The sequence below is a fragment of the Hemiscyllium ocellatum genome, chromosome 30, assembly GCF_020745735.1.
Source record: "Hemiscyllium ocellatum isolate sHemOce1 chromosome 30, sHemOce1.pat.X.cur, whole genome shotgun sequence".
Classification (NCBI taxonomy): Eukaryota; Metazoa; Chordata; class Chondrichthyes; order Orectolobiformes; family Hemiscylliidae; genus Hemiscyllium; species Hemiscyllium ocellatum.
Window position 1 is genome coordinate 11317137 of NC_083430.1, and position 13087 is coordinate 11330223.

At 39.7% G+C, this 13087-nt stretch overlaps 1 protein-coding gene across 2 annotated transcripts in view; it reads right to left on the reverse strand.

Moving 5' to 3' along the window:
- stk40 (serine/threonine kinase 40) overlaps positions 1-13087 on the reverse strand; it is a 73251-nt gene that overhangs the window by 8816 nt on the left and 51348 nt on the right. For both annotated transcript variants that reach the window (XM_060847370.1, XM_060847371.1), the window contains exons 8-10: positions 5696-5840; positions 1610-1729; positions 34-118 (exon numbers count right to left, since the gene is read on the reverse strand). In XM_060847370.1, the coding sequence (XP_060703353.1) occupies positions 34-118; positions 1610-1729; positions 5696-5840 (350 nt within the window). The remainder of the gene's footprint in view (positions 1-33; positions 119-1609; positions 1730-5695; positions 5841-13087) is intronic.

Here is a 13087-nt window from a genome sequence, read left to right on the forward strand (position 1 = left end):
CAGGCACAGCAACTCAGGCCTAGGAGTTCTTACCTCCTGTAGGATTTCTGGATTGTTGACTTGGTCATCAATATCTGGCACCACCTGCAAAGGGCCATGAAGTGATGAAAGAGATTGCCTACAAGAGGATACAGAAGCAGTGTATCAGAAAAATCTGCTGTTGCACTTCATCTAAACAGTTGATGAATAACGTTACAACTTGCATTTTAATACAATAGCAAGCACTTAGAAACAGCAATTCTATTCGTTGAAATCTGATGCAAAGCAACATCTTCAGCCAGGGAACTAGGTTGAAACCTAGGAAGCTGGGGTTGGGAGAAAGAAATGAAGACTTTCCCTTTTGGAAGTCATAAGGGAGATTCACTCAGTAAGGTACTATTGATGGATTCACAGGGCAATGAGATATCTTCCAGGAAATTAATCAGCATGGCAAGAAGGGAAGTAGTGGGAATTGAGATTTCAAAAGATGGTTGGCCTCAAGAGATAAAGACATGCATTTGTATAGCACTTTCCACATGCACTAGAGGTCTGAAGATACTTCACAGCCGAAGTAATAAATTTTGAAGTGTAGTCATTATTATAATCTTGCAAGTGTGGCTGTTAATTTGCACACAGCAAACTCCCAGAAACAGCAATGTGATAATGACCAGATAAACTGTTTTTTGTGATGCTGACCAGGACACAGGGACAACACTCCACTCTTCTTTAACAAAATGACATGGGACATTTTTGCATCCACTCACACAGGCGGATGTGGTTTCAGTTTAGTGTCCCAACAAAAGAATGGCATCCGCAACAGTGCAGCATTCCCTCTGTACTGAAGTGTCAGCCTTGAGTTTAACGCTCAGGTACTTGGTTGGGATTTGAATCTCATGAAGAGAAAGTGAGGACTGCAGATGCTTGAGATCAGAGTAGAGAGTGTGGCACTGGAAAAGCACAACAGGTCAGGCAGTATCCAAGGAGGAGAATCAACGTTTCGGGCACAAGTCCTGATGAACGGCTTTGCCCGAAATGTCAAATCTCCTGCTCCTCGGATTCTGCCTGACCTCTGATTTTCCAGCACCACATTCTCGACAACTTGTAAGAAACCATTATTTAATAATAATGTCATGCATCATTTGCACTGCTTCAAAAATGTTGTCAAAATTGTTCAAACCAAAACTATTCAAACCAAAACTATTTTTTATCCGAATGTGCTGAATGTACACTTTCCTACTCATGCTTTTGCAACACCCTGAAATTTGTAAGTTGCAGTTAGCTGTGCAAGTAGTCAATTCTTTTATGAAATGACTCAACAAAATTTACAGTTCCAGGTGACAAAGGCTCCGAGTGGCATTTGATGAGGGGAAAAAAAGACATGAGGCTTTAAAAGGGATCAGCCTGATTGCAAATCTTTTCCTGATTTATTTATTGCAAGCATGCAGTCAAATCACAGTAATACAGGCAAGCGAGACAGGACCTCAAAGACAGAACCTCTGACAATATGGATTTGAAGTGAAGTCTGTCTAGAGGAAGTTAAGAAATCTATAGCTGCGTGTTAAGAGATGACTGGTTTAGGTTGGTCATAAACAAACAAAATAATTTTGTATGTACAACATAGCAAACTCACCATGTAGCTATGATGGAGCTCAGAGAATCTAGCACTTCAGTGGCTGTCAGCCTTTGCTGAGGGTCCAGAAGCAACAGCTTTTGAATCAAACAAACGGTGTTTTCTGACACACGGCAATCCCTGCACGAGGGGAGGGAAGGAAAAATAAAGCAGAGAGTTATGGCTGGACAGTATTTTTAATGGAAAAAGACAACATATATTGACCACATAACAATATTATGCCAGCTGTAGAGTGAGACTTGTATCAATTTGACACAAAGCAGTGTAAAACATGTAAACCTATGAGTCACAAAGCAGCACACCCAATACTTCAGGCACAAGACAAGCAACTAGAAACCAGTGAGTAATGCTCACAAAATCCATCTCCCCAAACAAAACAACCCCTACAGATCTATGCAGTAATGAGACTTTTCAAAACACAGCAAGCTTAAAGGTTTCAGAACAAATGCTCCCACATTTAAAATCAAAGCAATGTTTCTTGGAAAATGAATAAGAACGTAACAAATCATTGATCAATAAGTGTATTGTTCTAAGTAGTGCTTTTGCTTTTAATTATAAAGCAGATGTCTGTGAAATGGCAGTTTGATTTTTTTTTTTAAAAATCATGAACTATCATTCTACAGTTCTTTGAAAGGCAGGAAGGGAAATTGCCAGGTTGGTATATAAACCTGTAAAGTGGTGAATATTGAGTAAATCATTTCTTGCAAATCTCAAGTCGGTGAATACCGGGGCTTTAAATTTTCATTCCCCATTTACAGTCAAACCTATGACAAACTTTTCTGAAGCAGTTCTCAGCGTCAGACTCCACAATTAATGATTACAAAGGATTGCAATTAACATGCTCAGTTGTGCCTCCTCCATTTAATTATCCTTTAAATTAGCAAGTCCTGGCGCCATCAGGAAACTGCCAAAGGGAATGATCAAGTCTTAGAGAGTTGAATCATTCTTCAAGAGTCAGATCCAAGAATGATTCAGCAGGAACACACCCATTCCTTTATCGCTCTCACATTATATTTACAATTCTGATCTTCATCACCTCATTCTAAGCCAAACTGTTTGGTTTGCAGAGGACTTTCTGACGACGACAAATTTTACATGATTTCTCTGACTTGAGAAGCTTTCCAATCTTTTCACCTCTGTACTCTCACTTCAGCAGAATGTGGGCACAAGAAGTATTTCAGAAATTGACTACAATTTGTGCTGATACTTCAGTACAGAATGGCTAGAGTAGGGCATAGTATTGATGCAATCTTTAGCGGAGACATGTCTGCCTGTGTAGCTGGATGAAGGAAAGCACATGGCAATTTTGAATGAAGAGAGAGAGTGTGATCACTGTCAGCAACATTCCCCCCTCAACCTCAAGTAATGTGGGGTATAGAAGTATGGCTGACAGTGCCACATAGTTGATACTAGAAAATGGTGCATCAAGTCATTGTGGAATCCTGCTAAGGCTACCCAAGACTGAGCAGCAGAACATGGCTGACAATAGTTAGAGGGATTGGGAAAATAGTTGCTTAATGCAGTCTTCACAAGTAGAACGATAGTGACTCTGTAGACTCAAGGTTACTGGACTGAGATATAATATGCAGTATTTATGTATAATGACATTTCACACTAATTAATGCTCTTGAATTACTAAATCAATCTGTTACAATACAAAGAACAGGCTTTAGGTAAGATTCTTCAGATAATCATAAATATAGATTCAGAAGTAGCTTTAGATCCACTTATATATGAGATAAAAAGATTCAAACTAGTCTCAGACAGCCAAAGCAACCCCCATATTATGACAGAGAGATAAGAAAGTCTAGCAGAATCATGAAACCATGGAGAACCGGGATTGACCACAAGCCTGTCCATCTCTTTGTGTCATTCAGTGATATGATTAGCTTAATTGTTGTACGTCCTTTGGGTTAAGGATTATCGACAGTTAAACTACGTACAAGACAGCAAGTAAATTGCTAAGGCAAGCTTGAATTGTATAAGATGCTGTACTTGGGATTGGGGTGGTGGTTTTTTGGGGGGGAGGGGGCAGGGGGGTGGCACTTACAGCTTGAGCTCTTTGAAATAAACTTACAAACTTTGTGTGCCTTATTGCTCTGGAGAAATGACACTGAACTGAAAATACAGGTTACCTGAAACCACCCTGTGACTCAGACTCTCATTGGAAACTAACAAATCCTTTACCAGTTTTTGTTTCAAATGCCTAAAATTTGTTTGGTGCTTTCATTCCACTTCCATCTCACGTGACTGCATGATTGGTGGATGGCGAGGGAACAAAAGGTCAGTTTAGTGTAACAATTAGCTACACACTATTGAAAAAAAATGGACCTACTGGAACTTTTCCCAGCTTTCACTTTCATCAGTTTGCAACTAAACACCTAAATGGAATCAGTGGTCATCCACAACTTTTGTTTCTAAAAAACAAAGGAATTTTGTGCATAGACTGTTATCATATTTGCCTACAAATGAATATGTTTGAAAAGGAATTTCCTAGCTGCAAAAAGAACATAAAACCACTCCTTGATTTCACAATTAAAGCACAAATGTTGAACTCTCTTTCCTTAAGGTGTCACTAATTTCTGAAGTAGTCCTACAGGTGCCACAGCATTCCAGGATTTTGCCCAACTGGCAAATCTTCACAAGCTAGCACAGACGTTGTTCAACAAACAGTGCTAGCTTTCAGGACTAACTTGTATAAAGGCACCACAGTTGTGTACTTGTCCTTATGTTGCTGAGATCCCAAAGTGCTATCTCCCAGTTACATCATTTAACATTGAGCTGAATAGGCTGATGAGAGATAAAGATAGATTCATCCTGCTCACAAAGAAAACTGAAGCATTTTCATATCCCTTTAATAGTGGAAGCATATTTTCAAAGAACTCGGAACACAGATATTTCATGGTGTTTGTTTTGAGTCGTGTTGTTTAAACACTGACTAATAACCAGAAAGCTGACATGGAGGCACTGTGGAGCCTAGCCAGTATGTGGCAAGTGACTCATCAGCAATAAAAGCTACAGTCACCAATCCCACTCCCAGAAGTTTCAGCAACTTTGTTCATTTCAGTTGTACATGCAATTCAGCTTCTTCAGATTGTCAGGGTCAGCAACACTTTCAACAGCGGTACAAATTTGCACCTTATGCAAGCAAAAATAGAAAGAAATAGACAAGTCAGCTCATTAAAGACAATATCTAAAAAAACCAAGAGAACAGATACAACACACTGACTCATGCAAGAATAATGGCAGATCAATGCAAAGTGGTCAGATTGGAAGAAACAATGAAATAGATCCAGGAGCCTTCATAGATATAGCTTTTAACAATGAGTAAATAATGAAGAACTGCAAACGAGGCCCATTAATTATGTAATTACAGATTCAATACAAGCAAGAAGAAATATGCCCAATTAATATAGTGCTCTGGTCAGACAGCACCTCAACTGCATCCAATTCTGTTCACTAAGACATTCAGGGTCAGGAGTAGGACTGTCCCGGCTCTGAGGCCGCACAGTAGAGAAATTTGAGCTCTTCAGCTTTGAAGGCAGATGGCGAAGAGGTAATCTTAGAGATATTCAACATTATTAAATGGTTTAAAAAAAGGCAAATCCAAACAGTAAAACGAGGTGACATTGGTGTGAACCAACAAAAGCTAAAAAATGGAAAATATATCACAAAGCGCTTTACACGAGGGGTAATCGACACATGGATGTACTCCCAAGCAGTGAAATAAAAACCACTGAATCACTTAGGTCAGGTGCTGCAATGAAGGGATCACAAGGACTTTCTGCAGGGGCAAATACTTCCTTTAAAAGTGAAAATCTTATGAATAAGCAGACTACTTCCATCTGCATTTAACAAAACAAAATCCACTTTTAACTGTCTCTTAAACTCTCAATTACTAGCTGTTGTAACGTGGCCACTCGAAACTGGCTTGTGAAAATAACAAATACCTCGGATCGAGAATAGCTCCATCCAGCTGTCCATTACGGTCAACATCCAGAGGATATGACAAGAATAAAAAACATTGACATAAAATCACATTTGTAACAAGTTATTTTTAAGCCAAAGACAAAATTACCAACTTACTCTGGGATGGTATATTCAGCCGCTTTTATTTTCCTGAAGAGCTCTTGAGGTATGCTGTCATAAAATGGAAACTGCCCATAAAGCATGGTGAAGAGCACTACACCAAGTGCCCACATGTCACTGGGTTTGCCCCTGTATGGTCGACCTGAAAAAAAACACACAAAATAATGTACTTGGCTAAAGCTGCAGCGTCCTTCGTACATGTGACTCATTAACTAAGAGACTTAGCTGTCTTACAATCGGCTTCCAGGCCCCTGCCAATCCAACACTACAACAGCACAAGGGGTTGACAATGTAACCAAGGATGTCTTGCATTAAAGATTTTTTAAAAATTATTTTCATTTCTACGTCATCACACATACCATTAAGTGCCACTACAGACACAAACATTAGCCTTCAGTGCAAGGCTTAGCAGAGCCCCACAAGCCCTGAATGCTCACTGCTCTAATTTCCCCCATCCTTAACCATGACAGAACATGGAACTGTTGCTTGGAATCCTACATGAAATAATACTGGTCTCTGCACATTTAACAATGTTAGGTGTTGCTTAGATCATAGAAGCATTTCACTCAATGATTCATTTTTGCATTTCAGTCTTCTATGCAAACTTAAATAAGGTCTTAAACGTTCGTTACCTTGACCTACACAATTTGGTTTCAATGTGTACAGTACTATCCCCAAGATGCATTTTGGAAAATCTTCATCAGCATCTCCCAAACCAGCAACCTCTACCACATGAATATGGGTCCGCAATTCAAGCTGCAGACAGCTCCTTAACATCTCATTTACTGATTCCAAAGCTTTTCTGTATACTGCGTCATTAGAAGAGTTTCAATTTTTCAAAACACATAGTAAGAGTTGTGTTTACATTGTGAAGATATAAAGCTCATCATGATCCCCCACTTTCCTGCTTAAAATTATTTTAACAGAAACCATCATGCTCTAAAATAAAGCTACACCAATCATTACAGGCCACAATTATTAGTGTTTCTAACATCGCCTGACACAATTAGCTAGGTTTGGCTCGAGAATAAGCAAGCAAAAAATTGTCTTAATTATACGCATCTTAAGTAAACTTTTGGTTTCAAAGAGACTTTACTGAACATTATACAAAGAAATTATAACGGTGAAAATTAAGTCTGCTTCAATTTACTTTTCTTGATATTAATAGAAGATGTACTTTAGTTATTACATGTACAAACTAAACAATGTACTAGAGTATTTGTCACGTTAGGTACTTGGTTTAGAAATGCCAAATTTTCAGCACATAGTTCCCAACAGTCTTTACTTTGAGCAATTTTTCTTTTTCAGGTAAAAAAAAAAATGCCCTTGGCCCAGAACAAGGGCTGCAAGCACAAGGCAACATCACCCGAAATTCTCCCCTAAAACATCCTGATAGAGAACTACATTGCAGTTCCTCCACTGTCAAAGTCAATGTATTGGCACTCCTAACTAAACAGCACTATAGAAGTGCTTTCACCACACAGTTAAAAATCACACAACACCAGGTTATAGTCCAACAGGTTTACTTGGAAGCACTAGCTTTCAGAGTGCTGCTCCTTCATCAGGTGGTTGCAGCTGTGACGGTTGTGATTCTCCACAACCACCTGATGAAGGAGCAGCGCTCTGAAAGCTAGTGCTTCCATATAAACCTGTTGGACTATAACCTGGTGTTGAGTGATTTTTAACTTTGTACACCCCTGTCAAACACCGGCATTGCCAAATCATTTCACCATATAGACTGCTGAGTTCCAAGTGCTTTTATTTACTCGTGATATGAGCATAATTGGTCGGCCAGCATTTATTGCCTATCCCTAGTTGCCCTTGAGAAGGTGCTAATGAGCTTCCTTCTTGAACTACCATGTGCTGTAGGTTGACAAAATGCCCTTCAGTTTAGAATTCCATGATTCCATAATTAATCGTTTAATGAATGAGAGAAGGTCAATGAAGAAGCAGCTGAAGATGGATGGACCTCGGACACGACCCTGCGGAAATCCTGCAGAGAAGCAGTGCAGCTGAGATGACTGACCAACAATCTCAACCATCTTCCCATATGCCATGTACAACTTCAGTAGGTAGAGTTTGCCCCCTGATATCCAGTGATTTCAGTTTACGTGCCTCACCAATGTTAGCTAGATCTGTTTGAAGCCTGTCCCATTTAGTACAGGGATAGTGCTACAAACATGATGGAGATCATTCTCAATGAGAAGGCAGGACTCCTCTCCACAAGGACTGTGTGTTGGTCATTCTTATTGATACGGTCATGGACAGATGTATCTGCAGCTGAGAGATTGGTAAGGATGAGGTCAGGTATGTTTTCCCTCTTGTTGGTTCCCTCACCACCAGCTGCAAACCCAGTCTAGAAGCAATGTCCTTTTGAACCCCACCAATTTAATCAATAGTGCTGCTGCAGAGGCACTTTTAGTGGTGGCAAGTGAAATCCACCACCCAGAGTGCATTTTTCACCCTTGCTGCCCTCACTGCTTTCTCCATTGTTCAACATGGAAGAGCACTGATTCGTTAGCAGAGGGAGGACAGTTTGTGATAATCAAGAAGGTTTCCTTGCAAATGTTTAACCCAAGGCGCAAGACTTTATGGGGTCTTTGTTGAGACTTCACAGCAATTAATAGAACTGAGTGGTTCCTAGACCATTTCAGAGGGCAGCTGAGTTCAGACCCATTGCTATGGGTCTGGATACACATTTAGAAGTCCACATCAGGTGAGGATGGCAAATTACCTTCCCTGAAGGACATTAGTGAGCCAGATGGATTTTTCAGACAATCGACAATGGTTTCAGTGTCACTGGTGAATTCTTAATTCTAGAAAGGTTTTTAATCAAATTCAACTTCCTCCATGTACTGTGGTGGGAATGAACCTGGCACCCGAGATCATTAGTTGATTTTCTGGGTTCATAGTTTAACGATATCACCGCTAGGCCATCGTTTCCACTTAACTCATTATAATCCTATAACAGAAATGAGTGCAACAATTTAGCACCAATGACACTTCCAAACCAGGTTACAAATGAAATTACTAAATTCTGGGATAGCTGGGGTTTTTGTGGTTTGTGCATAATCTATTCAAAATGTGAAACGTGAACTCCTGACTCATTCCTGTAAAGAGAATGAAAATGAAAACAGAACGTTCACACCATATTTTGAGTTTCAAGACGTAATTGACATAATAAAAAGTGAATGAATGGTAAAACGATATCCCACAATAAAACTGAAGGCCATCGTTTAACTAATGTGCTTACCTTACGTCGATTTTGGTTCGGAACAACCAAAATTAAGACAGATTGCACTCAAGACATCAAGCACAGAAATTTACATCATGCGCAGCAAAAAATGACAGCAAGTGGTTCCCCCCACAGCCTGCTGAAACTGTAGAACATTTCTTCAATTCAAAATTGAACCTACTCCACACAGGAGAATTAAAACTGCAAGTAGCATTTTTACCACAGGAAATCTAGGCACTAAGTAAATGAGAATAAAATGTGCTGACAGAGTTAGATAAATACGGGAGCCGGTCTTTTAGCCCCTCTTTATTATTGTGTGGGATGCTGACAGTGTTGCTTGGCATTTATAATTTAGCCAGTATTTGTCGTCCATTCCTAACTGCATTGAACTGCAGGGCCCTCTTCAGAGGGCAACCAATAATCAATCACACTGCTCTGGGTTTGGTAAACATGACAGATTTAAAGGGCATTAGTGAACAACATTTTGTTTCAAACAGCAACTTTGATGATGGCTGTACTGACCACCAGGATGAAGCCTCGCTTTAGATTCCAGTGCTATTAATGGTCTTGAAATTCCACTGGCTGTCCCGGTGAGGTGCGAATGCCTCATTGCCAGAATATTAGCCTTGGCCGCTGCATTACTCGCCAAGTGACGTTACCAATATACCATAGTCTACCATGAAGCACAGATCAGTGGGCTGAATGGCTTGTACTGCACCATAAGTTTTGATGAATTGTATATCATGATTTCTGAAACTGTTGATTCCTTGCCCTCTAACTTGCCTGTTAGTGAATAAAGGATATCAGAGGCAGGGAGGGAGCAGAACTTGAGCTTCTTCTTACGTAATATCTAATCTTAGGAACATAGGAACAACAGCAGGCCATTCAGCCCATCAAACCTGTTCCACCATTCAATCAGATCATGGTCGATCTTTTGCCTAATTCCTTGTATCTGCCTTTAGCTCATAGCCCTTAATAGCTTTGCTCAATAAAAAAAAAAACGAGCATGTAAGATTTAAAGCTAACAAGTGATCTAGCACCAACTGCAGATGTGTAAGAGAATTCCAAACCTCTTCCACCTCTGTACAGGAAAGTGCCAAACATCCCTCCTCACTGGTCTGGTCTGAAGCTTTACACTACGCCTCCTGGTTCTAGAACCCCAACCAGTGGAAACAGTTCATCTTTATCTACCCTGTCTTTTCCTGCTAACGTCTTGAAGACTTAAACTTTCTAAATTCTAGAGAAGCAGACCTAATTTGTAAAATTTGTGCACATAACTCAACCCCCGAGGTCCAAGAGCCATTTTTGTAAACCTATGTTGCACTCCCACGAGGCCAGTATATCCTCCCTAAAGTGTAGTGCTCAGATCTGCTCTCATACTCCAGTAGAATCTAAGCAGGGCTTTGGACAACTGCAGCATAATGTCTACATCCTTACGTTTGAGCTCTCTTGAGAAAAAGACCAGCATTCTATTAGCCTTCTTGATTATTTTCTGCACCTGTTCATGACTTTTTAAATTCTGAACTGCGAAGTCTCTTTGGAGATCCACTGTATGTAAGTTCATGCCATCTAGAAAATACCTGACCTATCTTTTGTGGACCCAAATGGATAACCTCTCAGTTGCATGTATTGAACTTCATCTGCCGAAGTTTTGCCTATTCACCTCTCAATATGTCTTTGTTAATTTTATGTTATCATCTGCACTGCCTACAATGCAGAATAACTGTGTCATCATCATATTTGGTTATATAACTTTCTTTGTTTTTATTCAAGTTGCTAATAAATAATGAGAATAATTGAAAACCTAGCAGATCTGTGGAATGCCACCAGTCACATCCTGCCAATTTGAGTGCCTACCCATTCGCCCGACTTTGTTACCTGCTATTCAACTAATTTCCCAGCCATGTCAATAATTTGCACCCAATTCCGTGGGCTTTTACTTGAGTTAACATTTTCTTCTGTACGACCTTATCAAATGCCTTCTGGAAATCCAGAGAAACAACATCCATAGGCATTCCCCTGTCCAATACCTCCTTCACCTCTTCAAAACATTCAATGAGGTTTGTCAGGCATGACCTAATTGTCACAAATCTATGCTGGCTCTCCCTGATTCACTGTAAAAAATGAGGTCTGCAGATGCTGGAGATCACAGCTGCAAATGTGTTGCTGGTCAAAGCACAGCAGGCCAGGCAGCATCTCAGGAATAGAGAATTCGACGTTTCGAGCATAGATGAAGGGCTTATGCTCGAAACGTCGAATTCTCTATTCCTGAGATGCTGCCTGGCCTGCTGTGCTTTGACCAGCAACACATTTGCAGCTCCCTGATTCACTGAAAATTTGAGGTGCGCAGTTTCCATGTTCTTGATTTCAGACTCTTAAAAATTTCTCTGCCATCAATGTTAGGCTAAGATGCCTGTAATTCACTGGTTTTCCTCTTTTATCCTTCTTAATAAGCAGTGTCAGGCAATTTTACAATCCAGAGTATCTAGGAAATGCAATTATAATAATTAGGGCATCTACAATGTGCTCTCCCAAATCCTTTAACATGCGTGGGGTGGATACTATTGAAGAATTATCTAGACTCTAAACACTAGATTGCGCTCTCTCCACGTATGCTGCCTTACCTGCTGTGATTTCCAGCATTTTTTATTTTCTGTGTGGTTCCATTACTTTCCTCATGATCAATGTCTTATGTTAATTTTATTCAGTCCCCGTCCCTCATCCACTATTAATTTCCTCAGGACTTCTCGAAAGCTCTCTTTCTTTTCTACCGGAAATACTGAAGCAAAGTAATTATTCAACATGACTGCTACTTGCCCATAATGATCAACAATATCCCACTTTCAGCAAAACCAACTCAAAATAAGGAATGCAATGCTTTCTGATGTTTTTAGAGTAATTCTAAAAAGAAGAGGATCATTATTGGGAGAAAAATATTTTATATCCATTGACTATACTATGATTAGGCAATCATTGCCAATCCAAATTTTATTTTAACTAAAATGCATAAGTTTTCAAAAATAAGGCAGTAACTTAATCAGAAATGCATCAAGTTCATACAACTCCAAGAAGCTTGTCCAGAACCTATTTCCCACTAAATCCAGTTATCTTTTTACAGCTCCAGCCAAAATAAAGATGTAAAGTGCAACTCGCTATGCAATGATTAAGCAACATACAACTATTTCCACATGCTCACAAATTGCTCAGCAAAAGGTCTTGTTTATTCAGGACAAAGCTTTGTTGGTTTGTACACTGCAATTCCCAAGGTTTTATTGCTAAATCAGTACGAACTTTAATTACCTAAATGTTTGTAATCATAGATTTGTTTTATAGCTGTTAGCATATTAATAATTGAATTACATTAGTAAAAATTCAGAAATTCTGTTATAAATCAGAACTATTGAACGGAATTGCAGATTGAAAAATATTGGTTCTCTCTCCTGTGGATTCCTGACAAAAGGAGGAGACTGAATCAAGGTCAGAGGACACAGTGGATCATTAGTGAAATAAACAGCCAGTGGGTAATATTAGGAGTGCTCAGGTTGCTTGGTTTCTTTTAGAACACAAGTTCTTGCTTCAATGGGCAGAAGTCCAAGAGTGTAGAGCTCGGCCCAATAGTGCCAAACACGAGTGGCACAGTTCCAAGAGTGGAATCTGTTATAGAAGTTAAGTCTGGTTTTATTTTTCACTCCCCCCTCGCCATGTCAGACAGTTTTACTGGAGATTCAAATTTCAAAAACAGTAATCAACTTTTAAACAGGTTGTTGATGTGGCTGGCTCAGTTAACTTCTTGGTCAATGGCAACCACCCTGTTACTGATAGTAGGGGAAAATACTGATGAAGATTATAGGGGTGGGACTAACCAATGCAGCAGTTACAAATTTGATGTGGGTTGTATCCTGTGCACAAATACTTCAGCAGAAGCTGGAACAAATAAACAACGCGATTCAATAAAAGAGGGACCCTTTTGATGATACAGCTTATGGCGGGCAGGTTGAGTCTGCTTCTACTAACCTCTACGGCAATATTCTCGAACCACAGTGAGCAGCCTCCAATAACCATGACCATCTTTCTCTGCGATAACTGTAACTACAGCCACTGAATGTTTCTTTCCCTCAATAGCCTTAACTTGACTAATATTCCCCAATTTGAAA